Source organism: Mus caroli, unplaced genomic scaffold, assembly GCF_978045245.1.
Source record: "Mus caroli unplaced genomic scaffold, Mus_caroli_1 scaffold_8, whole genome shotgun sequence".
In the NCBI taxonomy this organism is placed as follows: Eukaryota; Metazoa; Chordata; class Mammalia; order Rodentia; family Muridae; genus Mus; species Mus caroli.
In genome coordinates, this window is record NW_028227263.1 from 17,209,627 (window position 1) to 17,237,086 (window position 27,460).

Genomic DNA, 27,460 nt, shown 5'->3' on the forward strand with positions numbered 1-27,460 from the left:
AAGAGGTTAAGAGATTTTCAAAATTCCGCAGCCCTTAGGAAGTCCTCTGCTGCTTGACTACTGTGATGATTAATCTTGTCGGCTTGATGGGATTAGAATCACCATGGCAACCAGCCTCTGAGGATGCCTGTGAGAATTTCTAGACTCTTTTCATTGAAGTAAGAAGACGACTCTGAAATTGGGTGGCACCACTCCCTGAATCGAGCTGAACATTATCATTCTTTTTTCTTTTTCTTTCCTTTTTTCTGTTTCCTGATCAGCCACTTCAAGAGCCTGCCACCAATGCCTTTACACCAAGAAAGACTGTATGCTGAATGTGTTAGCTAATAGGTCCTTCCTTCCTTCCTTCCTTCCTTTCTTCCTTCCTTCCTTCCTTCCTTCCTTCCTTCCTTCCTTCCTTCCTTCCTTCTTTCCTTCCTAAGTGGCTTATGTCCGGTATTCCTTCACAGCAGTGAGAAAACTAATCCACCATCAAACCCACTTGGCACCAAATTCTGAGATGTGATGACCTGGATCTCCACAAATCCTGCCTGCTCCTTGCTGTCTGGCTGGCATGTGTTCCTTGTATTGAATGAGAATGTTAACCACAATTAACCTTATCATCAGCCAGGCACCACTTGCCATTCTTTGCATGTCTGGATTCATTTAACCATTTCCCTAGTTTGTAAATGAGGAGCCTGGGGAGGGAAAGACTCCCTGTAACTGGTCACTGTCTCAAAGCTTTGCACAGACTCCAAAGCTGTGATTTCTACCTTGGTGTGTGAACTGGCTGGTTTTGTGTGTCAGCTTGACACAGGCTGGAGTTATCACAGAGAAAGGAGCTTCAGTTGGGGAAGTGCCTCCATGGGATCCAGCTGTGGGGCATTTTCTCAGTTGGTGATGAAGGGGGGAGGGCCCATTGTGAGTGGTGCCATCCCTGGGCTGGTAGTCTTGAGTTCTATAAGAAAGCAGGCTGAGCAAGCCAGGGGAAGCAAGCCAGTAAGTAACATCCCCCCATGGCCTCTGCATCAGCTCCTGCTTCCTGACCTGCTTGAGCTCCAGTCCTGATTTCCTTTGGTGAGGAACAGCAGCATGGAAGTATAAGCTGAATAAACCCTTTCCTCCCCAACTTGCTTCTTGGTCGTGATGTTTTGTGCAGGAATAGAAACCCTGACTAAGACAGAGTGATTCAAGCTTGTTCTCTTAACTGCAATGCTCTCTAACTGGCACTGGGGTTTAGGTTAACTGAGCCAAGGTCCCCTGATACCAGATACTCAGCAGTGCAAATGCCCCTAACTCCTACAGGGCCAAGACAGTTGTTTCCTTGCAGCCGGCAGAATGCTTGGTCTCCTGCAAGATCCAGGGCTAGAAACCCATTGTCTTGATGTGAACATTGTATTTGGTTTGGATCAGCCAAAGGTGGCAACTGGGTTAGAGACCAGCTCACCATGATTCATGGTAAAGTAAAATAAAATAAAATAATCCAAGTCAGTTAAAACTTGAGGGACCTGAATGCCTAGGTGAATAAAGCAGAAATGACCTCCTCTGTCTCTAGTTCATTCACAACATGGTCAAACTAGGACTCTCGCTCCGTGGAAGGAGCAACGTATGAGGCCCCTGATTTGATCTCCAGGCCTGGGAGCTGGGTGGGAGATGTCGTTCAGCAGGCTTCTTTCTCTGTTTACATTTGAGTTTCTAGAGTCCCTAGCATGCTGGCTTGTCCTCCCTGGGTGAGTTCACTCAGGAATTATGTTGGCAGAATCCCATCAGGATGACTTCAGCCTTTTTCAGCAGGCTAAGAGTGGCAAGAACGACAGTGGGTATTTTTGTGTGGCATCGTCAGGCACCAATATTAACCTCAGGATGGTTGTGAGGAATTCAGCTTGGGGCTCTTCAGTCAGCACACTTGCACGTTCTGATGTTTCAGGTCCCCCTCTTCCTTTTCATCCTCATTTGGTGGGGTGGGGCAGTGTGTGTGTGTGTGTGTGTGTGTGAAGCACAACTCCACATAGGGAGGGAAGGAGGGGGTGTCTATGGTCTTTTCCAAGCTCTTTCAAATTTATAACCTGTTTGTCATTGTTATTGCATGCATACACGTATATGCATATACATACGCATTGTTATATATAACCTGACTTGTCTGTATATTAATGGATAACCAATTGGTGTGCTCTCCCCTGCCCTGCTCGGCAATCTTTAGTTGTAGGTTCTAGGCCTTGTGGGCTTCTCCCTAGCCACTTTGCCATGTTTATTAGTGTTGTCTGCGTTCGGCTCATGTCTAGGCAGTCATGTTGGTGAGACTCTACAGATACAGCTTCTGACGTTACTAGGAGACACAATGTCACATAGAATTTCCTGACCCTCTAGTTCCCAATCTTTCTGTCCCTCTTCTGCAATTTCCTGACCCTCTAGCTCCCAATCTTTCTGTCCCTCTTCTGAGCCTTAGGCGTGGGAGTGTTTTGTAAATGTAGCCATTGGGACTGGGCTCCATTCACTGTGCCTTATGATGAGTTGAGGTCTTCCGTAACTGTCTCCTTGAGTTGCAAAGTTTCCTTGCTAAAGGGCAAAGGCTACACTTATCTGTGGGTAAAAGGACGAATATTTAGAATGCAGTCAGTGCTTATGTTGGTTTGATGAAACAGTTGTAGATTCTCTAGTAACCACGACTTCGCTAGCACTGAGTAGTTGGCTAGATTGCTGGGAATGGTTCCTCTCTTGTTGAACAGGTAGGTCTTAAATTCAACTAGAGAGCTGTTGGTTACCACCTAGATATGTGTACCACTATCTCACCCTTAGGGTTATTGTGCCACGCTGATTGTTGATTCATAAGCATCACAGCTTGGTAGGGCTGCTGGTTGTCTCCCTCCTTTGGATGCTTGCCTTCTGTTTCCATGAGAGCCAGTCCTCTGGGAGGGGGCATTCCGGTCAGCTCCAGCCTAGGGGTCACGTCTGAAATACATGGTGCATTTAGCAATAGGGACCTACCTTCCACCTCTGGGGGGCAACAAACGGCAATAGCAATAGGTTATGTCTTGTGAGTCTCTTGGACAGTCAAATGTATTTTGAGACAGGGTCTCTCTAACCTTAGCGGTCCTGGAACTTGTTATGGTAGATCAGGCTGGTCCCAAACTCACAAAGCTCCACTTGCTTCTGACTCCTGAGTGCTGAAAGGCAAGCCCTTCCCTGCCCATCTAATTTGATTACATTGTGTGTGCCCACAGCCTGTGTGTAGGAGTGAGAACATGTAGTCATCAGTTTTCTTCTCTAACCTGGGTCCCAGGGGTAGAACTCAGGTTGTCAGACTCAGTGGCAAGTACGTTTACACACTGAGCCATCTCTATGGCCCCTCTGGAGCTTTAAATTCACGGGCACAGAAATAATCATATACTCAGTATCTTCTGAGTACACATGACCCTGAACCCTAGGGGCTCTCAGGAACCCATTCAGAGGGGAACCTGGTCCCATCCAGCTGGGTCACTCAGAAGTGTTAAATACCCGCAAGACTCTCGGCACATTTCTAATTCCCAGTGACCCAGACTCCACACAGCACTTGGGCAGCAGTGGGAACTGGCTTCCTTGTGTACGTGTGAACCATCTCAGCACCGAGGTGATGCCTGAGGCTGGGGATCAGCAGATGTAGCATTTGGCTGTTGATAGGGTGGGATGAAGAAGGCACACAGCAAGCATATTCCACTACCTAAGCCCACAGTCCTGAGTCCTCCCGTGCCCCAGATAAGAACTGCCTTATAAATGTGTCTACCATTTGACTAAAGTCAGGGACAATCTTTTGCTGTGTTTTCATGTGTGCAAAAACCTGTGTGAAGAGGCCGAGAGGCCACCGTGGGCTGTCACCCTCAATTGCTCTCTACCTCATTGTTTGAGACAAGAGCACTCTCAGTGAGCCTGTTGGTAGGCCTGTTATTTGTGCCCAGCCTTTTTTTTTGTTTGTTTGTTTTTTGTTTGTTTGTTTGTTTTCTCTGTATAGCCCTGGCTGTCCTGGAACTCACTTTGTAGACCAGGCTGGCCTCGAACTCAGAAATCTGCCTGCCTCTGCCTCCCGAGTGCGTATATGGGGTCCTCACTTCACCCACTGGAACAACCTTGATGCTATCTGTCACTCTTCAAACTTTTAGAAACCACAAAAACCCATTTTGAGAGTTATATAATCACTTTATTTTCCATCCCCCCTCCCAATGTAACAACATTAAAGCCATTCCAACATATAGCTATTCCTATGGCTCCTTGCATAGCTCATTCTAGCTGAAGTTAGATATTTCAGTAATGAGATGAAGGTTATCTCATCAAAATGACAACATGTCTCCAAAAACAGGTTCCCTATTCCTGTAACACTCTTCCTACACATCAAAACCTAAAACCCCTTCAGTCCAAGGCTAACAGGAAGATAGCCCACAGCCACGGCTAAATCATTGTACCCATGCATAGAAAGGGGTCCCAGACAAGCAGAGGGGTTAGGGTTAGACTTCTGGAACAGGCAACTTATTATTTATACAGAATAGACTATGGAAGAAAAGCCCCCTTTGTTAGTGTTTTACCTCCACCCCAAGTTACTGCATACCAAGCGGCTATGAATAATGACAGCCAGCTGACTGCAAGTTCCGCAGTGCATGCAACTTAAAAGTCTCTACAGCATGGTCCCAGGGGACACTAGGGAGCCACCAGGTTGCCAGCCGAGTCTGCTGTGCTGCTGGGATTTGGAGGCGTGGCTGCTTTGGCTTCTAGCTGTTGGCTTTCAGTTTGTGGATCTTTGTTTTCAGGACCTTTCTTATCCTTGTCAGTTACCACGGCACCCATGATTTCCTGGAGTGGCTGCTCGGCCTCAAGGTTGCTGGGCTGGAGTTCATAGACTTGTACTTGACCTGGGACATCAATTGCTTTCTGCTCGAGTTTTTCCAAGATGGTCTGAACCTTCCTGACGCCATCTCTCCTGGCCTGCCGCACATCAGCTCGTCCTTCAGGGTCTACGGAATCCAGGGCCAGCAGTTCTTTGGTCAAATACTCTTCGATCATCAGGTATTTTTTATCAGTCTTCTTGCCTTCAAAGTTGTCTACAGCCTGCTCCAGCCCTTGCACCTTCTCCAGGATGGCTTCCACTTTCAACACACCCGGATGCTTAGGGGGCGTTTCGGCTTCTCCTGATTTGGGGGCTGCAGCTTCTGCAGGGGCAGGGCTGGGGGCCGCCTTCGGTTCTGAAGCCACATTCTTGGGGGGAGAAGGGACAGCCGAAGGAGCGGGGCTGGGAGAAGGACAAGGAATTGGGGCAGAGGAGACCTTCACTTCCACCTTTTCAGCAGGAGGAGGTGACTTCTGGGAAACAGGCTTAGAGTCTGCCTCCCTTCGGATCACTTGAATGGGGATGTGTCCAGGAGGGAGATCTGGTCCAGCTGGGCCTGGCTTACTTTCTGGTTTGTTTTCGGGTTGGGTAACAGGTGGAGGCTCTCGATGGGTCATGGGCTGTTGAAAAAAAGAGGACATCAACTTTTAATAACTGTCTAAAGCAATAATTCATGGTTAATAGCAAGCGAAGAAATAAAGAAGAAATAAAAGCAAGAAAGCTGGAAATAACTTTTTAAATTGTATGTTTGCAGGATCTTGTGCCCCATGTCCACATGGCCCTCAGGGGACAACCTGCAGAGAGTTCTACCCTTCCTCTCCGTGGGTTCTGGGAACTGAACTCAGACTGTCAGACTTGCAAGCTCTTTATCCACAGAGCTTAGAAAATGATGTTCATTAAAAAAAAAAGATTTAGAAATTTTTTATTTATGTATATGAGATCTGTGTGTATGTTATCTGTCCTTGGAAGTCAGAAGAGGGAGTCAGATATCCTGGAACTGAAGCTCCAAGAAGCTATGAGGCACCCACACAGGCGCTGGGAACCAAACTTAATCAAGAGCTGAGCCATTTCTCTATGCCCATAATGAGACCTTTTTAAAGGCAGCCAATAGCTGAAATGCAAACTGGATGTTGATTATGAATGCGACCAAATTATCTGCTAAGCCTCCACTGATTGGCTTGCTACCTGCTTGCCTTCTGTAGAGAGGTGACAGCCTTACAGACAAGGAAAAATAAGCCACTGTAATTTTCAAAAATGAAACAGCATGCTGGCTCTCAGTAGGGTTTGCTCAGAGCAATCTCTGACTGACTGCATTTCAGCCCTGGGCCAGAGATGCTGCCTCGGGTCTTGCTGTATAAGGTCTCAGCTCCCGGGTGCCCTTTCAAGGTGACCTGTAACAGCCTAGTGGTTTCTGCTCAGACCATTTTGTTGTTTGTTTTTTGAAAATAAGCTAGATGCTTGAAATAGTTAACCCTGGAGGAATTCAGGCCCTGCATATTGATGCAATGCTGTGATATGATGCCTTACCCTGGCATCTGGCTGCACAGCCCTTCCAGGGACTGGAGATCAAGGTCATATTTTAAAATATAAACTATGCTCCAAACTGGAACCGAATAGGGCTCTTCTAGTATCTAAATGAATACTTAGACTCCAAAACCCTTACAATGCCCCAGCTTCATCAACTGGGAGGAAATGTTGAGCTACTTCATCCCAAGTAAAAGTATTAATTTTACTTTAATGGTCAGATAAGTTAAATCCTTGAAAGTTCTTAAAAAAAAAAAAAAAAAGGTTCTTTGAACAAGATGTAAAAGAAAGGCTACCTCGATCAAGGTCAATAGAGGTCGAACTAGGACTAAATACTCCCTCGCTGACTACAGGAAACATGGACAGCCCTGTCCTGGGATTACAAAATCCAAGGATGGATCCTGAGTGGGTGGCTATCTCACTGGCGTGCTCTGTTTCCACCAAACGCTTTCTGCCCAGCATCAGCCCTCACTCCTCACCAGGCCTCCCGGCTGCCCTCCCACTGTGGGTTTTAAAAGCAATGGAAGGCTGTGTGAGGGTAAACTTAGGGAAAGGATGTCCCCTGCTCTTCAGAAATGTCAAGGTCATGAAAGCATTAAGAGGCCGAGGGACTGTGCCAGAGACTAAAGAGAAGTGGCGTCTAAAGTCAGTGTTTCCACTCCTGGATCAGATCCCAACATGGGAAAGTGCTGGGTAGGAAATTTGAAAGTGGATGGCAAACTGGATAATACACTATTGGAAGAGTATTCAATTTCCGGAATCTGGCCATCCTACTATGGTCGTATTTCTTAGGGAAAATATTTGCTGAAGTATCCAGAAGTAAAAGGCCATGATATTTGCAAGTAAGTCTCGTGCAGTTCAAGTAAGCAGATGGTAGAGGAAGAAGTGACAGAAAATGACAGCAGCGAGCATTCCCGGGGGTGGCAGGGGCACTCGGGGATGCAGCTCAATTGCCAGTGTTTGCATAGTGTGTAAAAGGCCTCGGGTTTGATACTAGCACCACATGACCCCAACCCAGTGGTACACCTTGTAACCCCAGCACGAGGGAAACAAAAGCAGGACGATCAGAAGTTCAAAGTCATCCTCAGACAGACAGCAACTCTGGAGCCAGCCTGGGTTGTATGAGAGACTGTCTCCACAAAGCCAAGCACAACAGGGAGCTCTGAAAAGCACACAGGTCTTCTGTGTGTGAGTCTTACAGGTCTTCAGAAAGGTTGAAATTGTTTCCAAATAAAAAAAGCTAAAGACAGTACAGGGGAGGTGACTCAGCAGGTCAAACACCTGCTGCATTCGTGTGAGGGCCAGAGTTTGCATCCCCCAGGGCACACAGGAGACGGCTGGATGGGTGTGGTGGTCCACCTGAAATCCCAGCACTCCAGAAGCAGAGATAAGATAACCAACCGGTGAAGCAATCTGGCCACTTAGACTAGTTGCACTGGCAAGCGCTGGGTTCAAGGGAGAGACCCTGCGTCAATGTTAAAGGTAGCCACTGATCAAGGAAGACTCACATCAACCATGGGCTTTCACAAGGATGTGCATGGACACGCCCAAAACATGTACCACACACAGGCATGCACAACATGTGCAGATACAAACAAAAAGGAGGGTTTCCTGTCCCAGGAGTAGATATTATCACTGTTTGTAAGAGAAAGACATTCCGCCTTTGGATTTTTGGAAATCTCTCGCAGGGAGATTTCATTTTAAAAACTATGACAAAGAGCAATTTGACTGTTCAGTGTTACAACCGGGAGCCCAGTGACACTGAGTGTCCTGCCCTCTGAGCTGCAGGCTGTTGGGTTTCCCTAACATCTCTCCCTAGCTTCACTGCAGGATAAGCAGGGCTGTGCCCATGATATCCAACACACCAGGATGGCTTTTCACTACTGTCCACTAATGTGCCAGCCAGGGACCACAGTACCCTACTGCAAAAGGGGTGGGGGAATGTCTCAGACAAGGTCCCTTGCTGTCAGGCTCAGAGCTTAAGAGATAAGAGGGCCATCTGGTCTGCACAGAACAATCACAAACTGAATCCTAAAGAACTTGGTGCAAGGCATGGAGGGAGTTGCCTTGAAGGGAGAAACTAGGGCCTGAGCAATGCCCAGAGGGATCAAGAGAATGCCTGGTAGAATAGAAATAGAAACAATGTACACTGTGGTTGGAGTAAGAGCGGGGGTGGGTGGGGGGGGGTGGGAAAGACCAGGAAAGGTACTGTGCCCATTAAGGAACTTGGTCATAGAGGGGAGAGTGACTGACAGCATTACCACAGGCTCCCCTTTGCCCCTAGAGCAGCTGCAATGGAAAAAGCCGTGGAGACTACGGACGGTTCAACAGTCCCTGACCAGAAACTTCTAGAATTCTGCTTGTCTCCAGTTGTGCTATGCTGATGAGACCGAGCTTTGAGGAATCCCAGGGCATCTGCAGAACCTCTCAGCCTGCCTTAGCCATCTGCACTGCTGTCAACTAATGACCCTCCATACCTGAGGCCTGTCAACCACTGTGTGCACACGGATGGGAGATGGGCAGTGAACCGGTGTGCCACTTCTGGCTGGCGAGCCTTCCCGGCTGGAAGCACCTCTGACAGGTGACCTGAATGGAGACGCAGCGCGAAGCGGCCGGGGCTCCCAGTCATCACCCTGGATCTTGTGGTATACAGGCTGCTGGGGCTGGTATTCACCCTGCTGAGCTGGGTAGTGGGTCTTCTGGGCTTGGTGGAAGGAGGGCTGGGTTGCTGGCCGGGTGATATTCTGCTCATGTATCACGGGGATGGGTATGTAGCCCCTGGGGAGCTGATGGCTACCCAGACTGCTCCTGCCGGAGGAGGGCAGGCTGGCCGAGGAGGAAGAGGATGAGCAGTCAGAGGCAGCTGGAGACTGAGATCGCTGCAAGAGACAAAGGGCACGAGTGAATGATCCTGCTGCCCTGGAGCCACCAGACACCACCTGGCCAGGACAACACATCCCCACAAAGCTCTCCTGCTATAAACATTTTCAAAGTGTGAGGATACTGGCTGTGTGTCCTTCTGTGCTCAGTGTGTCCCTGGTTTCAATCTCCAGCACCACTCCACTTAACAAATATAGTATTAAGACCTCGAGGACTGGGGACACAGTTCCTCGGGAGAGCACCTGCCTAGCCCACACAGGCTCCCAGAGCTCTAAAATAAAAGAACCAGGGTTCAAACACTCGGAAGCGCGACCGTTCTCTGCGCCTTGCCTGAAATATGGGAAAAGGGCAGCCTGCCTACCCACCCCACGGTTGCTTTGAGGATTAACTGGCTACATCTGTGCCTGTGCGTTGGCAGGCAGCAGCATGCCCAGGAAGGGTGTGGGCCGCTGTGTTTGTTGTTATTGAATGTCTCCTTATTTCCGCTTAACCTCTTATTGGAGAATGCAGTGAAGCATCTGGGAGCTGCCTGTGTCTGGGTGCAGGCCAGGTCCCTTTCTGTTCTAATCTATCTTTCTAGTCATCTAGAAGGTTGAGGGAGCTTGCTCTCCAGGTGGTTAGCCACTAAAGGCCTTGTTGGCTTAAATTTTCTAATATCTCTGATGTTGTTTTGACTTGTACCGGAGGAACAGTACAGATGTAGGAAACACATCTCCGAGAAAGGACAGAGATCTCCAGTACCACACAGGGGTTTTTCACCCCTGATGGTGAAGGTGAACACAAGTAGAGGCTAAAAACAATCAGGACTCTGACGCATGCAGGAAATGAGGGCTCATCCTCAGCAACAAAGCCAACGGACCCAGGGGACGCGCTGCAGAGAGGAGGACGGAAAAGGAGGGCATAACTGCTTAGCAACCCTACCCCATCTGTCGGCCACAACCTCAACTCAGAACTGAATGAGCAATACCCTTTCACTAGTGACAAACCTCGAAATGGTGAACCTCAGGGCTAAAGTTATCGCCTTTCTGACCTAACACTGGATTTCCTTTAGTGGCACGCCCTGAAGACAGAGCTGCCATTCTGAATTTATCTCCAGCTTAGGTCCAAATGGTTGATGTCCACCCGAAAGGACTGAACAGAGTAACTCTGCACTCTCTGTGAAGCAGGGAGCCCAGTGTGAATAGGAACACTGATGAAGGAAGCGAGGCAGCTGCTCCGAGCTGTGAGGCCCCTACCGCTATGCATTTCGATCATGCAGTTACCATGTTGGTGCCAATTCTTCTACTACAGAAATAAGCCATGTGATCTCTGGCCATCTGAAAAATACAGGCGTAAGATACGGGGACAATGTGAGGCCGCCAACCACCTCTCCAACGAGAACCACTGAGGCTGCAGGCTATGAGCCCTGGGTACTACCAGGCAGGTTGCTGGCCCAGCACAGACTGGGTCTCTGGGTCTCTTCTTACCTCAGGTCCATGGGCAGTCGAGGGCTGAGCTGCTGCAGATGCTGCAGTTGCTGCAGTTGCTGGCATCTGTCCACACTGTTTATCTGTCTGGGTGGCTTCTGTCATGCCGCCACGCAAAGGAGACTGGGACCTTTGCGGAGCGGCCGCTGCGGCCTCGGTTCGAAATCGCTGCACCCCAGGCTGGGAGTAGGCATGGAAAAGGTGGGGCTGCCGGTTCTCGGAGCCTTCATGGAGGACGGGGATGGGAATGTAGCCTGGTCGGAGCTGGGGGTATATGGGGTGGCCTTCCCTAATGGGCAGCAGGCGGGAGCCATCTCGGGAAGGGCCGTTGGCAGAAGATGCAGTGTCCTAACAAAGTAAGGAGGAACAAAGACTGGTTAGAAATGTGGCAGAGCAGTCCCTGAGTAGGAGGGTGGTGCTGAGGGTCTCGGATCTTCCGGGGTGACATGGGCCTCACACTTCAGCCAGGCTGAGCACAGGGGGCCAGACCACTCCACTGCTCTGCTTTCTCCAGAGTCCCAGTCTACTGTGTGAGCGGCACTTCAAGGTTTAGGGGGGACTGGAAATGGTGGTCATGTCTTTAATCCCAGGACCTGGGAGAAGTAGAAGTGGTCAGGTTTCTGTGACTCTGAGGCCATTCTGGTCTACAAAGTGAGCTCCAGGCTGGTCAGGGCTATATACTAAAACCTGTCTCAAGGCACACCAAGGAGTCAAAGTATTTGAAGTACAAGAGAGGGAGGTCTGTTTCTCACAGTGGGGAGAGAGGTTTTTTTCCTGGGTGACAGCAGCGTAGACAGCAGATAGTGGCAAACCACCCCTGAGCATCTTCAGAGGGTGAAGCCAGGTGATCCCAGGAAGATTCAACTCCAGTTACAGCAGAGCAGACTTCTCAGCTGCCAATATTTCTCATCTGCACAGTTTGTATTTGATCAATACAGAACGTAGCTTGAAAATCTTTCTGGAAAAGAATGTAAGCATGTGCTCTGTGTGTGCTGTGTGTGTGTTGTCTGTGCTCTGTTCTGTGTGTATGTGCTGTGCTGTGTATGTGCTGTTCTGTGTGTTGTCTGTGCTCTGTGTGTGTGCTGTGTGTGTTGTCTGTGCTCTGTGTGTGTGCTGTGTGTGTTGTCTGTGCTCTGTGTGTGTGCTGTGTGTGTTGTCTGTGCTCTGTGTGTGTGCTGTGTGTGTTGTCTGTGCTCTGTGTGTCGTGTATGCTCTGTGGTATGTGGTCTGTGCTATTTTGTGTGTTGTGTGTTCTGTGCATGTACTGTGTGTGCTCTGTGTGTGGTGTGTAATCTGTGTGTGTGTTTCAGGAGCTAGCTAGCTCCTTGGAACTATTTTTAGAACAAGCTGTAGGAAAGGAGATGCACTGGAATGCAGAAGTGGTGCAAGAAGAGAACAAAACCAGGGGATTACTCGCCAGTCTTACAAGGCCAACTCCTAAGAGTCTCCGCCTGGCTAACTTCATAGCAAGGCTACAGGGCTTTCTCCTAGGCCCAGCTACGCGTTTCCTTGTAAAATCCAGCTATTGCAAAAGAACAGCTAAATCAAGCCAACCAGAACCCCCTTGTTCCCAACCCACCATGGTGAATATCCCAGGTCTGGCCACCTCCAATCCTCCCCAGATGTCTGTCCATCACCCTTGGATGGTCAGAATCCTGTTAGGTCAGTCTAGTTAGACTCTTCCTTGCCTTTGATCAGTTTTCCCCTTTGGATACTCTGCTGTCCACCTGTCCCACATTGTGCTTTGTCTGCGCTCAACAGGGAGGCAGCTGAGCTCATCTCTCTCTACACTAGCAGCAGTGCTCTGTCTCAGGGCTCCCAGTAAACAGTTCCTTGGCACATTTTGAAGAAGCACCACAGAACCTTTCCTCATTCGGTACAATAAACCCTGTTTGGCCCGAGGGCAGTTGGGGGTCCTTTCTGTGTCCTCTCATGAAGTTGTCCCTTTAGAGGCCTGGCTATTTTGGGACCCTTGAGAAGGCCAAGTTCCAGATGTACCTCTGGGCAGATCTTATTTCAGACACTGAGGCCAGTCAGCCACTCACTGGGCAAGGACATCTCTCTCCAACCAGAGTCTGTGCAACTCTGCCTCCCAGTGTCCCCTGAACAGGAGAGTCCTTCCACAGACGAGGGAGCTGGCTGTGTCACCTGTACAGATCCCACTAGGGTAGTGTTTGGGAGGGTGAGCCTTCTTCAGGGAGGTAGCTCTCCAAATGACAAACAAAATGTCAAAAAAGCTGGGAATCTGTGAGCCCAGGGTGTCAACTTCTACAGCTGCAGAACTGGGCAAAGGCTGAGGTCAGACCCTGAGGGTTGCTTTGCATTTTGAGTGAAAAGACCATTAATTCTGCCATGTCTTATATTTATATACAGATCTAGACACCAGGTGGCTGACCCTGGAAGGTGCCCCTTTCAGCCTCTCTCCTGCTGAGACCTTGCCCCTGGAGGGCCTCCAGAATACAGAAAAGGCAAGGGTGTCACTGTGTCCTTGGGGAGAGGGGCAGACAGGCACTTGGTACTCTCAGATTAGAATCCCCACGTGCTCGGGACACCAGCGTTATTTTAGCTTGCTTAACTCTCAGGTCACCCAAGAGCTGGGAGTAGATCCAGGCCTCACACAGAGAAAAGGGCCCAGTTCTTGATCGGAGGCGTACACCATGGGGAACTGGCAAGAGACAATGAAGAATCCTGTCATAACATGTTTTCTAGGCAGTGTGTCTACTCTTGGGGACAGGACCCTTCTTTCCAGTTGAAATCAGACTTTGTACAGTCCTGTCATATGTTCTCTGGGGACTTCCTGGAGTTTACTGTTTGTTCTGGCCACGAGCAGAGCCTCAGCCACTACCTACTCCTCACATCCAGGTACCTAGAAGGCCTGAGCTAGCCTCATCTACAAGTTCCGGTGAACATCAAGCTACTATTCAGATAGGCCCCAGGAGTGATCAAAGCAACAAGATGTGACCCTTGGTAGTATGTAAGGAAGTCCTGGGTTCAACCCCAACTATCCTATAAAACCAGGCACATATATACAACCCCAGCACTTAAGAGGCAGAAGCAGGCGGGGCGGTGGTGGCGCACGCTTTTAATCCCGGCACTTGGGAGACAGAGGCAGGTGGATTTCTAAGTTCGAGGCCAGCCTGGTCTACAAAATGAGTTACAGGACAGCCAGGGCTATACAGAGAAACCCTGTCTCGAAAAAACAAACAAACTAAAAAGGCAGAAACAGGAAAGTCACAAGTTCAAGGTCATCTCCAGCTACATAATGAGTATGAGGTCAGCCTTGACGACATGGGACCCTGTTCAAATATTAGACAAGTCAATGCATGGAACAAACAGGAAACACCTGAAGCGCAGGGGAGGCTGAGGTACCAGGGGAATGTGGGGCTGTCCCACAGGGAGGCTAACCTAGCTAGGACCCAAGCTCCGTTTTTACTACCGATTACTGAGCATGGATCAATCCCTTACCCCTGCAAGCCTTCATTTTCTTTTCTGTAAAACAAAGCAGGCCACAGGCACCCTATGGAACTATGGCGAGGATGTTTGCAACAGGGCCTCACATTGTAGCCCAGGCTGATCTCAATTTCCCATCTTCTTGTTTGAGTCACCAGGGTACAGGATTACAGGTGCGACTCCAGGCCTGACTTTGATTTTTTTTTTTTTTAATTTTAAAAAATGTTTTAGAGTTTGTATTTCCTGCATGAATGAGGACCATGTGTGCACAGTACTCTCAGAGGCCAGGAGAAAGCTCTGGATCCTCGGGGGCTGAAGTTACAAATAGTTGTGGGCCACTATGGGGTGCTGGGAATTAACCACTCTTCTCTGGAAGAGCATCCAGTGCTCTTAACTGCTGAGCCATCTCTCCAGCCCTGCAACCGGGGGCCCCAGGAATCTTCTCTATCTGGGTTGGGGGAGGCAGTGCTTGTAACATCACACAACAGGGACAGGGCACAAGCACAGCTACGAAGCAGATGCCAGTGAGTCTCCCCCTCTTTCTGTGACCTCCCTGCAGATCAAGCTAGTTATTCTTATCTTTGGCTGAGGTTGCCAGGAAGACATACAAATTCTAATTAGGAAATGAGAGCCTCAGGGTCTGGCTTTCTTATCTGACTACATTAACTGATAAATGAATGTGTTAATTTTACTGGTGTTTGCATACTGCATTAAAATCCTGAGGCTATCTAAGGGCACCACACAACTCCAAGAGAAAGCCAGAATAATAATTAGGGGGGAAAAATCAATACTGAGTGAGCCAAAATGTGCCCTTTCAGGCACAAGACATTATTATTAGAGAAAGTCTGGAGATAGGCTGAGTTTAGTGAGTACTGGGCTTTTCTGCAGGTTTGCAATAAATGCAAAGTTACTGACAGAAAGACTGCACTTGGCCTGCCTCCCGCCCCACCCATGTGCTACGTGAACAGTCCACACACCTGCTTTCTTAGCTATAAAATTCAGGGGTGGGCTCAGGAATAGTCTACAAAGTATTGGTTCTCAGACTGTAGGAGACAATGGAGCAGCCCGGAAAAGATAAAAACAATGGAAGCTCTACCTCCATTCCAAGCACCCCTTATTTGACTGGGGTGAGAGGGCCTAGGGGGCTGGCATGAAGAAGAAAGGAACTGAGGTATGCACCAGAAATTGCTAGAACTCATCTATGGCCATACCACCATGAGCATGCCTGAGTTTGTCAGAAATTGCAGGAACTCAAAGTACCCCAAAATTTATATCCCAAATTAAGACAAGGCTCAACCCCACCCACTGCCCTCGTGTCTTAGAAGCATGGTGGGGGACAGCTCTTGGGCACTTGTTAGGGAGACAGCTCATGGTTTGCTGGCACACTCATTGTCACAGACACCGTGAACAGTTCACCTTTGACCCAACCATAGCTGGTTCTCTGAACATTGATTAGGTGGCCCTCCAAACCTTGGGAATGGGCTTAATAGCCCTGGCTCTTAATCAAGTGGACTTGAAAAAAAAAACAAAACCAAAAAACAAAACAGAACAAAAGCTGGCCTGATGCCTACAAACCACAGCTCCCGTTACCATGGTAACAGGAGCAATGGCGGTGATCAGCACCTCCAACTAGAGCCCTGGAGTTTTAAGTAGAACACGATTCCATTAACTGGGTTTTTAGGCCAGAAGTGCTCTCACCCAGGTCAGCTGTTGAGTTTCACTAACAATACTTCAAAACTTCTAACACCAATGAGAGAGGCAGAGGCTTGAAAGAGAGACTGTGGGACTCCTGGTAGAGTCAGGAGCTCGGCAGAAATGAAGCAACTTGGCACGCCTCCATCAGGCAGGAGCCTTAGAACAGCACTTTCACCTCCACAGACGCCTGGGCTGCAATCACTCAGCACAGCCTTTTGTTTGTCCGAGAGACCACATAAATGACTTCTTATTAATGTGCTACATAAGCAGCCACAACCAAGCTCACAGTGATTCCTAGCTCCTCCTGAGCTACACTGGCTCTCTACCACTTCTGGTGGGCTTAAGAGATTTGGGGCAAATTTGGAATAAGAAGCCAGACCCACACACTACTCAAGTCCACTCACAGCACCTCCAATGAGATAGGTTTTGTTCTGGAACTCAAAAAAATCAAAAAGGTTCTGGGGCTGAACAGATGGCTCAGCAGTATGAGTCCGTGCCTGCTGTTGCAGAGGACCAGGATCCAGTTCCCAGCGTCCACATCTGGTGTCACACAATAGCCTGTAATTCCAGCTCCAAGGGAGCCAATATGGCCTCTGCAAGTGGGCAGACCCCCATGCACCAGTGTACACTCACAACACATATGAAAAACAAAAATAAATGTGAATAAATCTTTTAAAAAATAAGACAGAGGGGCTGGTGAGATGGCTCAGTGGGTAAGAACACCCGACTGCTCTTCCAAAGGTCCAGAGTTCAAATCCCAGCAACCACATGGTGGCTCACAACCATCCATAACGAGATCTGACTCCCTCTTCTGGAGTGTCTGAAGACAGCTACAGTGTACTTACATATAATAAAGAAATCTTAAAAAAAAAAAAAAAAAGACAGAGTAGGTCTGTGTTGGACACAAAACTGTGAGTCACAGGTCACTATGAGTTCACAGTGATTAGAAGCGTGCTCTGATATGCCAGTTATTCAAATAGAAACACTTTATCCTAGGATCAATAAAAGGGATGCCCCTGTGTTTTAGAACATGAAACCTGTAGTGCTTGTCTTTGCAGCTGTGTCTATATAAACAGAAATGAGTGGGCAGGAGTCCTGGTCTATAAGCTGCCATCCTGGGCTCCCAACACTTCCCTGTAGCTCATCAGCCTTGGACAGACTTTGCTATAACAGACTCAGCTTCTCAGCTATAAAATTCCCTTACCTTCCAGGGGGTTCTAACGGTTTTTGTTTTGTTATGTTTTAAATAGAGTCTCACAAAGTTCTGATTGCCTTTGAACTTGCTATGTACATGAGGATGGTCTTGAACTCATGATCTTCCTGCCTCTTATCTCCCAAGCCTAGGGATTAGGCATGTGCCACTTCAACTGGCTGTTTTTGAAAGACATAGTGAAGTAAGGCATGAGAAAGTCTTTGTAAACACTAAGTTACTCCCTGCCCTACACAATCGTGTGCCTTCATTCCAGTTACTGATGTAGACTAAGAGGTTGGGCCTAACATTGCAAAACCCAGTTCTCGATTAGTAACGAGTCTGTTAGAGGTAGAAGAGCCTTTGTCTCAGCCTTTAGAGATTGGGTAGCAAGAATGCTACTGTCTATGCTCAAAACCAACCAGGACGTAAACAGGGCCAACTAAGTACCCTAAAAAACCTAAGCCCTGAGCTCTCTTCTTTCAAAGAGGCTAGTCAGCTACTCGGGGGAGGAGCTTATACACACAAAACCTCTCTGCTGGGAAACAGCGTGTAAATGCTACCTCACACATCCAGAAACGGAGTGAAGGTTGGTTTGGGAGCACAGCATCTGCTGGCATCCCAACATCCTTACTGTATCCCCCTCAGAGGAGCCCACACATGGTCCTAGGACAAGGATAACCATTAGCAGCTACTGGAGGGAGTGCTGGGGACCCGTAGCCTGCCTCAGCTTTTCACTTTCCCAACCCTGAAACCCTCCCCTGGTATTCCATCTGGCAGATATAGGAATGAGATGGACTTCAAGTCACAGGGGAAGCTGGGGCACAGCTGTGTGGAGAAGCCCAATCAAGGAACATTTGGCTCCTAAACTCACAGCTTCAGGGGAAAAAAAAATCAGGTACTTACTTCCTGTTAGAGGAAAAAAAAGGAAAAAGAAAACCACTTGCTTTAATCAATGCAGATGGAAAAGTACCTGAATCTCCATTCTGGGAAGCAAACTGAATTTAAAGAGATCAATAACAGCCCCTCCTTGTGTCTGGAACATTTCCACAGCCTTCCTTCCCATGATCTTGTTTCAGACAAGAAGAAAACACAATGGTCTCAGTCGTAAAGCCTTTAGCCTCTTCTGACACTAACACTCTCAGCCCCTTCTTCCCAGCCATCAGCTGGGCTCCTGCTTCCTGCCTGGCATTGTTCTCAGGACTGCAGAGACAACTGCAGACAACCTCTTCTTAAGGAACTCGGGCTGAATAAAGAAGCCTTCTATGCAGCACACTGTTGCGTTCCATCCTCTTGTCTGCCCTGGTATACATCAACAAAACTACCTATTAAGCAGAGGGGCCTGATGGAGGCCCCAGAAAGTCCAGAAGCCTTCACCTGATCCCCTACTGTGTTCCAGGTTACTGTGGACCTGAATACAACCCTCACAGGGGCACAGGAAGTCCAGGTCAGGGTTAGGAGAGGGCTATCTGGACACCAAGGGAGAATCAGCTAAATTTGGGACAAGCTTGTCAGAAATGGGACTTGAGGCCTATCTGTTGGCTGACTCGAACATGGCCAGGTCGGCTGTATGGGAAAGTCAGCTGGATGCCTGTCTACAAAGACCTTCCCACTTCATGGTAACACCTTTACAAATGGTACATGGGCTTCTTCCAGTCAAGCTTTGAAAACATGCCAATGGAGGGCATGCAGTTTGCTAAAGATCTCCAGAACCTAGGTCTGTCAGGTGAGGCTGGCTACGTAACTCTTTCCCTAGCATTTGCCTGCTACTCTTGGGATGCTGTGTGTTGACATTTGTGTGTGACCTCTTCAGACCCTTCATCTTCGCCAGGGAGGGGGGTGGGGGGAGAAAGGAAGGAAGGAAGGGAGGAAGGAAGGAAGGAAGAAAAAGAGCAAGAGCAACAGCATCTATCTCTTCCTAGGCTGAGGCTCAGACCTGAAACATTCAGTTTGGATGAGCTCCAGGTCAGGGAGCGACAGCGCGGTGCTGAGTCACTGGCCCAGTCACGGCAGGACCAGCAAGCTAAAACTTCTGGCTCCATTCTGAGTCACCAGTGGCTTCACCGTCATCAAGCACAGGGGTGTGTGGAGGGAGACATTCCAGCTGCACCTCAGATGAGGGGGGCCTTGCTTGGATGTAAGCAGCCTGAGAAATTAACCTTAGTTCAAAAGACCCATCCCTATTCTAGGCTCTCTCTCTGATGCAGACAGGTAGAAATTTGTGATTCTTGGTGATTCTGGATAGACAGTAAAGAATTTCTGTATGCGGGGTGTCTGATCTTACTGCCAGCCACAAGAGAAAAATAATTAGACTCCTTTGCCAGGGCCACGCACGGCCGCTGTCTGCTCAGCTCCGGATCTGCAGTGTCTGGCTGCTGCTGGCTCCCAGCCCCCTCCTACAGACCTGATGAAGATGCTGTGTCACGGATGGGAACAAAACAGCCTCTCCAGAGCTGTTAAGGACGGACTCAGGGAGTCAGCACTGACCTCTGTACAGAAAAGGCCGTTCAGAAAGTGACTAACAGGACAAGCCCCTGGGGGCCATCTGGGAGCCTAGGGACAACATGACTGTGCTGAGGGATTGCCGAAGAGCTTCTAAAGACCCACTTTGTGTTTGTACTTCATTGAACCATTGTCCTGCACCTACAGATTATGCTAGGCAAAGCAAGGCTGCTGAGACGAAACAGACTCTACCTGGAACCCTCTCAAGTGGGTTGTGAGCCGAAAGGGCAAAGCAAGAGAGCCCACCATTTAGAAAAGAGATCCAAACTAGAGCAGTGTCAAGCCTATCTAGAGCAGAGGCGACTGCTTCTGGTCTGAGAGAGGTGAGGCAAGTAAGTATGTCTGACATTTCTACAGGACCAGGAGCAGGAACACCAGGCCAGCCTTTCTGTGGAGCCACAAGCCAAGTCCATCCTTCTGCATCATGAAATAGTTTCTATCTCTGAGAGCTATCTGGAGTACTTAAAGAGTACTTTAAACACACACACACACAGACACACACACACACATACAATATTGCACTGCCTGGCTTCCCCCAAAGCTACCAAAGGCCCAAAAATATTTAACATAGAAATAAGGGAGGTCTTTGTAATATTGGCTAAAAAAAAAAGAGAGAGAGAAAGAAAAGAAAGAAAGAAACTCCTGTGTGCCAGATGATGGACAGAATTGAGCTTCTGTGTGTGCAAAGTGCAGAGATCTGATGCCTGGCTAGGAAGGGGTCCCTCAGGTCTGAGGCAACAGTGGATGTATGTGCAAAGCAGGGAGAAGGGGATGGAGAACAGCACTGTCAGGCCTACAAGGATACTCAGTGTCTGTCAATATTGAAGAGTCTCTGAGGCTCTTGAGAAGCAAGACCTGTGTTTAGCTCCCAGCTCTTCTACCTAAGGCCTCTCATATATTTATGACCAAATTAAAACATGAAGGAGGAGGAGGAGGTCTGGATCATGTATGGTTTCCTATTTTGAATGGAAGATACCAGAACAAAAAAAAAAATTAAATGTCGATAAATAGTAGTAAACATGTAGAGTGGTTTATATAAGGAGGCCATGTGCCTGCCATTGCAGAAGCCGGGACACTGCTAATCAGGCCTCACGGGTGGTATGAAGCGTTCTGACTCACCACTGGCCCTGACAGCATCCAACATTTTAAGCTTTCCCAGTCCTGGCTAACGTCAAACGCAGCCACAGTTCTCCTGTGTATGTAGTCTACCGTCACAAAGGGCAAATCTACTTCACAAAATGGGGGACAAATGGTGTCCTGGGAGACGCAGTCAGTTCTTGTGCAAGCCAAACACACAGGCTGTTCTTTAGAGGGAAAATGAAGGTCTTGGATGAACACCCTGCCGAGGCACAAAAGTGGCTGTGTTCCTGATCCTCTCCCACCACACCGCTCTCCAGCCCTGATTGCAGCTGCCTGGCAAGGCGAGGAGGGGTGAGAAGAGCTGCTCATTTCCTGACTCTGCTAAGAGGCGCAGGGGCTGGTGATCGATGGAGAGAGAGCAAAATGACCTAATCTTTTGAGAGATAACAGGAGGCTCTGCTGAGCCTGAAGCAGAATAAATGGGTCTTTCCACTCCAATCATAACTCAAAAACATCTCCAATTTTCTGTGAGAGGACGGTTCTCCTCACAGAATTGAGAACAAAGTGGTGAGATGCTGGAAGAGAGATGGGAGGCAAAGGCTCCAGGCCTGGGGTGGAAGGCAGTCTCCTTACACTGCCACTGTTCACAGGGTATCTAAGCTCCCTAGGCATACCACACCCCGAGTCACCTCCAGCAACCGGGCACCGTGAGAGTGTCGGCAGGACAGATGTGAAGCAGGAGGCTCCCTCTGTGCCAAAGCGGGTAGGGGTCATTGTGGCTTTCGAGGCCAGTATGGCAGAAACAAAATCACCAGAATCCTACTCAACAGGAGGTGGGAACAGGATGGGCCAAGTAACGACAAAGTGCATTCGTTTTAAAGATTTATCATGTTTCTTTTATGTGCATATTTTTTTTTCCTACATATGTCTGTGCATCAGGTTCCCTGGAACTGGAGTGAGCCACCTGATGTGGCGGGTGCTGGGAAGTGAGTCCAGGTCCCCTGCAAGAGCAGCAAGTGTAATTAACTGCTGAGCTGTCTCTCCAGCCCCTCAGTGTATATTCTTAAAATGTTCCCCTGGAGGGCATTCAAAATGGCTTAGCGGTAAGGGCACCTACTGCCACTTCTGAGGGTCGAATTCTGCCCAAAAATCCACATGGTGGACGCTCCCACCAAGCTGTCCTTTCACCTCTACATACACGCCATGACGTGCGCTCTGCCACAAAGATACAAAACTGAACTGAACCAAGAGCCAAAACCTTGGGAGACTGCCAGGATCGTGAATCCCCAGATCCACAGAAGTGAACAGGATGGTCGGCCTAGTAAGGGGCCTTTGTTTATTCATGGGAGAGAGAAGTTGGGGAGGGTCCGAAAGGGCTCATGCATCTCCAGACTCCAAAGTAAACACTAACCTCTCTACAGAAGGGAATCTCAGCTGGTGTGAACCTCCCTGATTGGTAGATAGGCCAAGTGTGCGGGGGAAAAAAAGTAAGATGGAGGCGTGGCGTGGCTGCAGAGAGGTGTCTGCATGGGGACACCACTGCCTCCAGCTGGAACAGGCTAAGGGACACGGAGGGTCACTGGTTTACTATAAAAACAGCGGTAGAAGATTTGCTATAACCACATGAGAGAAAACTAAAGTCAACTCTGAGAGCTTAGGACTGACTACAGCACCAAGGGCTGGTGATTTCCTACTTTCTGAGAGGGACTCATCTTTGTCAGCTTTGACTGTAAACATCCAGAGGGTTTCACAGGTGTCCCAACTCAGCAAAGGGCTCTTTATTGACTGACAGCATCCCCTAGGCAAGGGGGATACGCTGAGGGTCTCTTAGCTCCTCCCAGATAGGCCTTTGTTTTAGAAGCAGAGGCTTTCTCCTTATGCTTATTTCAGGGGCTAGAGTGATGGCTCAGCGTTTAGGAGTGCTTTCTGTTCTTCAAAAGGACCTGACTGAGTCTGAGTCCCAGCATTCACAAGTTGGCTTACAAGCCCCATAACTCCAGCTCCAGGGAATCTAACACAGGTACACACGGGCAGACATATACATAAAAATAAAGAAGACTATTTCTAATATAAACTATAAAGGTGGTCAGGCAGTGGTGACAGATGCCTTTAATCCCAGCACTTGGAAGGCAGAGAGATAGGTGGATCTCTGAGTTCGAGGCCAGCCTGATCTACAGAGTTCCAGGATAGCCAGGACTACACAGAGAAACCCTGTCCCAAAAAACAAACAAACAAAAACAAAATCACCCCAAAAAATATTAAAGGTCTTCCCAGTTGTTGGCCTGCCCCAGTCACAGGGATGTTCTATGACAACCAACGCATGGATTTAAAAGCAGTGAAGCCCCAGACTCAAAGCAAGCAACAGCTTGAGGGATTTGATTCTTCCCCAGAAATGCTCATTTTCTATTTGTGCTTTGGTACCAAGCTGGCAAGTCTATCTTAAGTAATGAATCTGGAGAAGGACACCCTTCTCCTGAGTTAGTCACAGCCTACCATCAAAACCCAGGCTAGCACAGCACAGGTCAGCACGTGTCAGCTTCATAAAAATTAAGCCACTGCTGACTTCTGAACAGACACAGTCTCTTCTAACTGGTCAGTCCACTTGGCCCACCTCCTTTCTGCTATTGGTGCTAGATGGGTGACCTTCAGAAACACACCTAAATTCTCTACATTTCCTCACACAGAAGGAAGGGGACACTGTTAAGGATCTTTCAAGTTTAAAACTATAATGGTGAAATTTTCAATTTTTTTTTCAAGCCCAAGACATCTTGATTTCATATTGTGTACTTTCTGCTTGATAAGAGCAATGTTAAATTCCTTTTGTTTTGTTTTTTTTTTATCTCGAGCAGATTTATGAAACCTAGTCTACCTAGTAGCTACCTAGTGGCTGGAGCAAATCCCAGCGTGCTGGCTAAGTACCAGCATGTATAAGCTCAAACTTGATCTTCACTCCCAAATGACGGGTGCCAGAGGGCGGAGACTGTGCCTGTAGCCAGAGGAAGGAGGCCTCAAAATATACCACACTAGATGGCTTCTATTCCCTATGAAGTCTGAAGACTGCTAGTTTCAAAAGAGAATCTTTTACCCAATAATGGATGAAATAGACACACACACACACAAAGATACATGCAATTATGTCCACCCCAAATTACAGCCTCTTGTAGTAATAATTTCCAGAAATAAATATACAATTAATTTCTTGTAAATGTAAACTGCCAAGTATGTGGCTCACTGCTGGATTCTAAAGTTGTAGCAATAGTTATAAGGAAAATGTTTGCCTGAAGTTCTCAAGGCCCTGGGTTCAATCCCTTTGCACCATACACATAAAAAGAAAACTAGAATTTTCTAAGTTAATGATTTATAAAGCATTTTTAATTGGGTCAGTTTTTGAAAATACCAAACAATATATAAACTCTTTACTGCTTTTATTTTTTCCAGAAAGTAATAAGTTAGAGTATTTCTTCTTGTTTTGTTTTGTTTGTTTAAGGCAACATTTCTCTATTGACTAAGCTGGCCTTGAACTCAGAGATCCACCTGCCTCTGCCTCCGAGAGCTGGGATTAAAGCTGTGTACCACCAGGTCAGGCCCAAAGTAGAGTCCTATTTTTTTTTCTTTTTTCCTTTTTTAATTAGATATTTTCTTTATTTACATTTCAAATGTTATCCCCTTTCCTAGTTTCCCCTCTGAAAACTCCCATCCCCTCCCCTCTCCCCCTGCTCACCAACCCATCCACTCCCGCTTCCTGGCCCTGCCATTCCCCTATACTGGGGCATAGAGCCTTCACGGGACCAAGGGCCTCTCCTCCCGTTGAGGATAGAGTCCTATTTTAAAGTGCATTTACTTTACCAAACTTTTCATTTTGAAAGGACCAAATGTACATAAATTATTACTGAACATTATGCTAAATATGACTTCTGTTAATTATATTTTCAAAGATCCTACGTGGCCGGGTGGTGGTGGCTCATGCCTCAGAAAGCAGAGGCAGAAGGATCTCTGTGAATTCCAGGTCAGCCAACACTACACAGAGAAACCCTGTCTTGAAAAGCAAAGCAACCCAAGGAGCTGAAGAGGTTTGCAGCCCCATAGGAGGAACAACAATATGAACCAACCACTACCCCCAGAGCTCCCAGGGACTAAACCACCAACCAAAGAGTACACATGGAGGGACTCAAGGCTCCAGCCCAATATGTAGCAGAGGATGGCCTTGTGGGAAATCAATGAGAGGCTCTTGGTCTTATGAAGGCTCTGTGCCCCAGCGTAGGGGAATGCCAGGACAGGGAAGCGGGAGTGGGTGGGTTAATGAGCAGGGGGAGGGGGAATGAGATAGGGGGGTTTTCAGAGGGGAAATGAGGAAAGGGAATACAATTTGAAATGTAAATAAAGAAAATATCTAATAAAAAAAAAGAAAAAAGAAAAACAAAACAAACAAAAAATCCTACCTAAATTTGTATTTTTAAGTTCTTCATTCAAAATTCAATGGAATTTTAATTTATTTTTATTTTATTTTATTTTGGTTTTTCAAGATCGGGTTTCTCTGTGTAGCCCTGGCTGTCCTGGAACTCTGTAGACCAGACTGGCCTTGAACTCAGAAATCTGCCTGCTTCTGCCTCCCAAGTGCTGCGATTAAAGAGGTGTGCCACAACTGCCCAGTTCAATCGATTTTTTTTTTTTAAAAAAAAGACAAGGTCTTATTTTGCAACACAGGCTAGTTTCATTCCAACTTAATTACTTAATAACTTTTGAGAGAGAGACTCCGATTATATAGCCCAGGCTAGAACTTGAACTCAAGATCCTCTCGCCACAGCTTCCTGGGTGCTGGGATGACAGGCCTGAACCAGGCCGGGCTTCATTCCAAATTTGTATTTTCAATTTTTCTTGCTTTTGAGATTGAAGTACACAAGCCTGAATACCTATGCAAATGAAGCATACACCTAGTGTTCACCAGACTCCTCAGCTGTTTCTGGTAACAAAACTCCAGAATTTGAAAAGGACAACAGCAAGGAATCACGTCATTAAAAATACATTCTTTCACTCCAGTGTGAGTCTTAAGGCAGTGGCTAAGTGTGGTGATACAATGTCTGATCTTTAGTTTTGGAACTGTCAGAAAGAGTATCTTAAAAAAAAAATAGTGGTAGTATCAGAATTTTCTCTAACTGAAAGCAATTTCGACCAGTAATAATAAGTTTAATGGGGGAAAATAACTTATTTACTCGAGCCTCCTGAGTCACTCTATGCCTAAGATCCAGTAAAGTCAAGATAAGCCTCAACTAAGTTCTGAACTTGAAAGTGAAATCCCCACAGGAGACTCCACTCAGCAGCCTTTCAATCCTGGCTGTGCGCCATCAGCACCGGAGGGAGCCCAGGGTCTCAGCACGGGACGCGCGCGGGGCGGCCGGGCCTGGCCTGGGCCTCAGCCGCTCATCAGGCCGGTCGCCCTTCCCTGGGACGCGGCGCTCGGCAGCTCAGGCCACCACTGTCCTTCGCCCTTCGCAAGAGGCTGTGGAAAACCACCCGATGTCACCACGCGGGTCGCACCTCGCTGGCTACAGTCCAAGGCCACCCCGCCTGCGGCTCTCTGCGGCCCGACGCCCGTTCGAGGCGGATATGGTTAAGGACTCTCCTTGCGCAGCAGGGCGCGGGGTGGGATGACTCGCGTAGCCCTGGTTCGACCAGGCCCCTTCGCCGTCGAGGTGGGACGGCTAGCTCCACTCACCTTAGGGTCCTCGGGGGGCACACGCGGGTCGTTCCACGTCGTGGTGCGGCTGTTGTGGTCCACGAAGAAGGGCCAGCCGGTCTGCGGGTCGATTTTGATCTCCCAGCCCGGGGGCAGGGGGTCTCGATCGCTGGCTCCGTTGCCGGACGCCATCTGCATCATGGGCGATTGGGTGGCGGCGCTCATGCTGGGTTAGGGTCCGCCCGGGGCGCAGAGCTAGGGCGCGGGTCGGGTCACGAGGTCGTGGAGTGCAGGCACCTCTGTGTAGCCGATGTGTCCGGGAAGCCGGCGCCGGGCACCTTTATGAATTAAAGGACTGGGTGACGTGGCCGAAGAGGGGTGGAAGTGTCTGGAAATAGCCTCCTAGCTGCCAAAGGGGAAGGAGGAGATAAAGAGAAGGCAGCAACTGGCCGGCTAGAAACTTCTGGTCCCATCCAGAGAACTTGGCGGCCGCCGTGGGTTGGATGCGGAGCTCCGCCCTGAGTCATCGGCTATAATCGCGGCGGGGCGGGACCTTGGGAGGGATCAGAGGCGGGGATTTGTCACCCGCCCCTCCTTCTCCTAGACTACCCAGGCTGTCCCTCCCTATCCCTGTCCTGTGTGCGTCCTGGGGCCTGTACGCCTCGCGCCAGGTGGACACGCACCGGTGTCCTTGTGCTCTCTGGCTGGTTTCTGTCTCCGGATTCCCCACCACTCTTTCGTGCCGCGTGGGGTGTCCCGGGGCTAGCCGTCCAAGGGCCCACGCCTGGGGCCCCACCTTTGTGTAAGGACTAAATCATCTTTAAACTCGGAAAGTCTAGTTCTTTCTCACTCCTCACACTCAGTGACGCTAGTGTCCTGCAGTGACGTTTTAATAACTTTTTCTCAAGGACCTTATGACTTCTGAGAAATTCTGGAATGCTGATCTGAGGTCACAACAAAAAGAAAGAGCTGTGGAAACTCACCCGCCTGCTTTGGAAAACTGAAGAAGCAAGGACTAAAGTGACAACTTTGTGCTCTTGGCTTTGTATATAGGCACTTTCACACAGTGACTAGACTTCAGAAACACCTGGAACGAATACTGAGGCCAATTTCCCGACTCAAGATTCAGAGACCGTCCTGGGACCTTCAAAGATACATCTCTGGCCTCT

At 48.4% G+C, this 27,460-nt stretch overlaps 1 protein-coding gene across 1 annotated transcript; it reads right to left on the reverse strand.

Moving 5' to 3' along the window:
* Window positions 1-4,128: 4,128 nt before the first annotated feature.
* On the reverse strand, window positions 4,129-26,807 carry Bag3 (BAG cochaperone 3). The gene is made up of 4 exons (XM_021168879.3): window positions 26,331-26,807; window positions 10,702-11,049; window positions 8,833-9,234; window positions 4,129-5,451 (listed from the first exon to the last, which is right to left on the reverse strand). Exons 1-4 carry the CDS (start codon window positions 26,514-26,516, stop codon window positions 4,645-4,647), a joined length of 1,743 nt encoding a protein of 580 aa, XP_021024538.1. The 5' UTR covers window positions 26,517-26,807; the 3' UTR covers window positions 4,129-4,644.
* Between the last annotated feature and the right edge of the window lie 653 nt (window positions 26,808-27,460).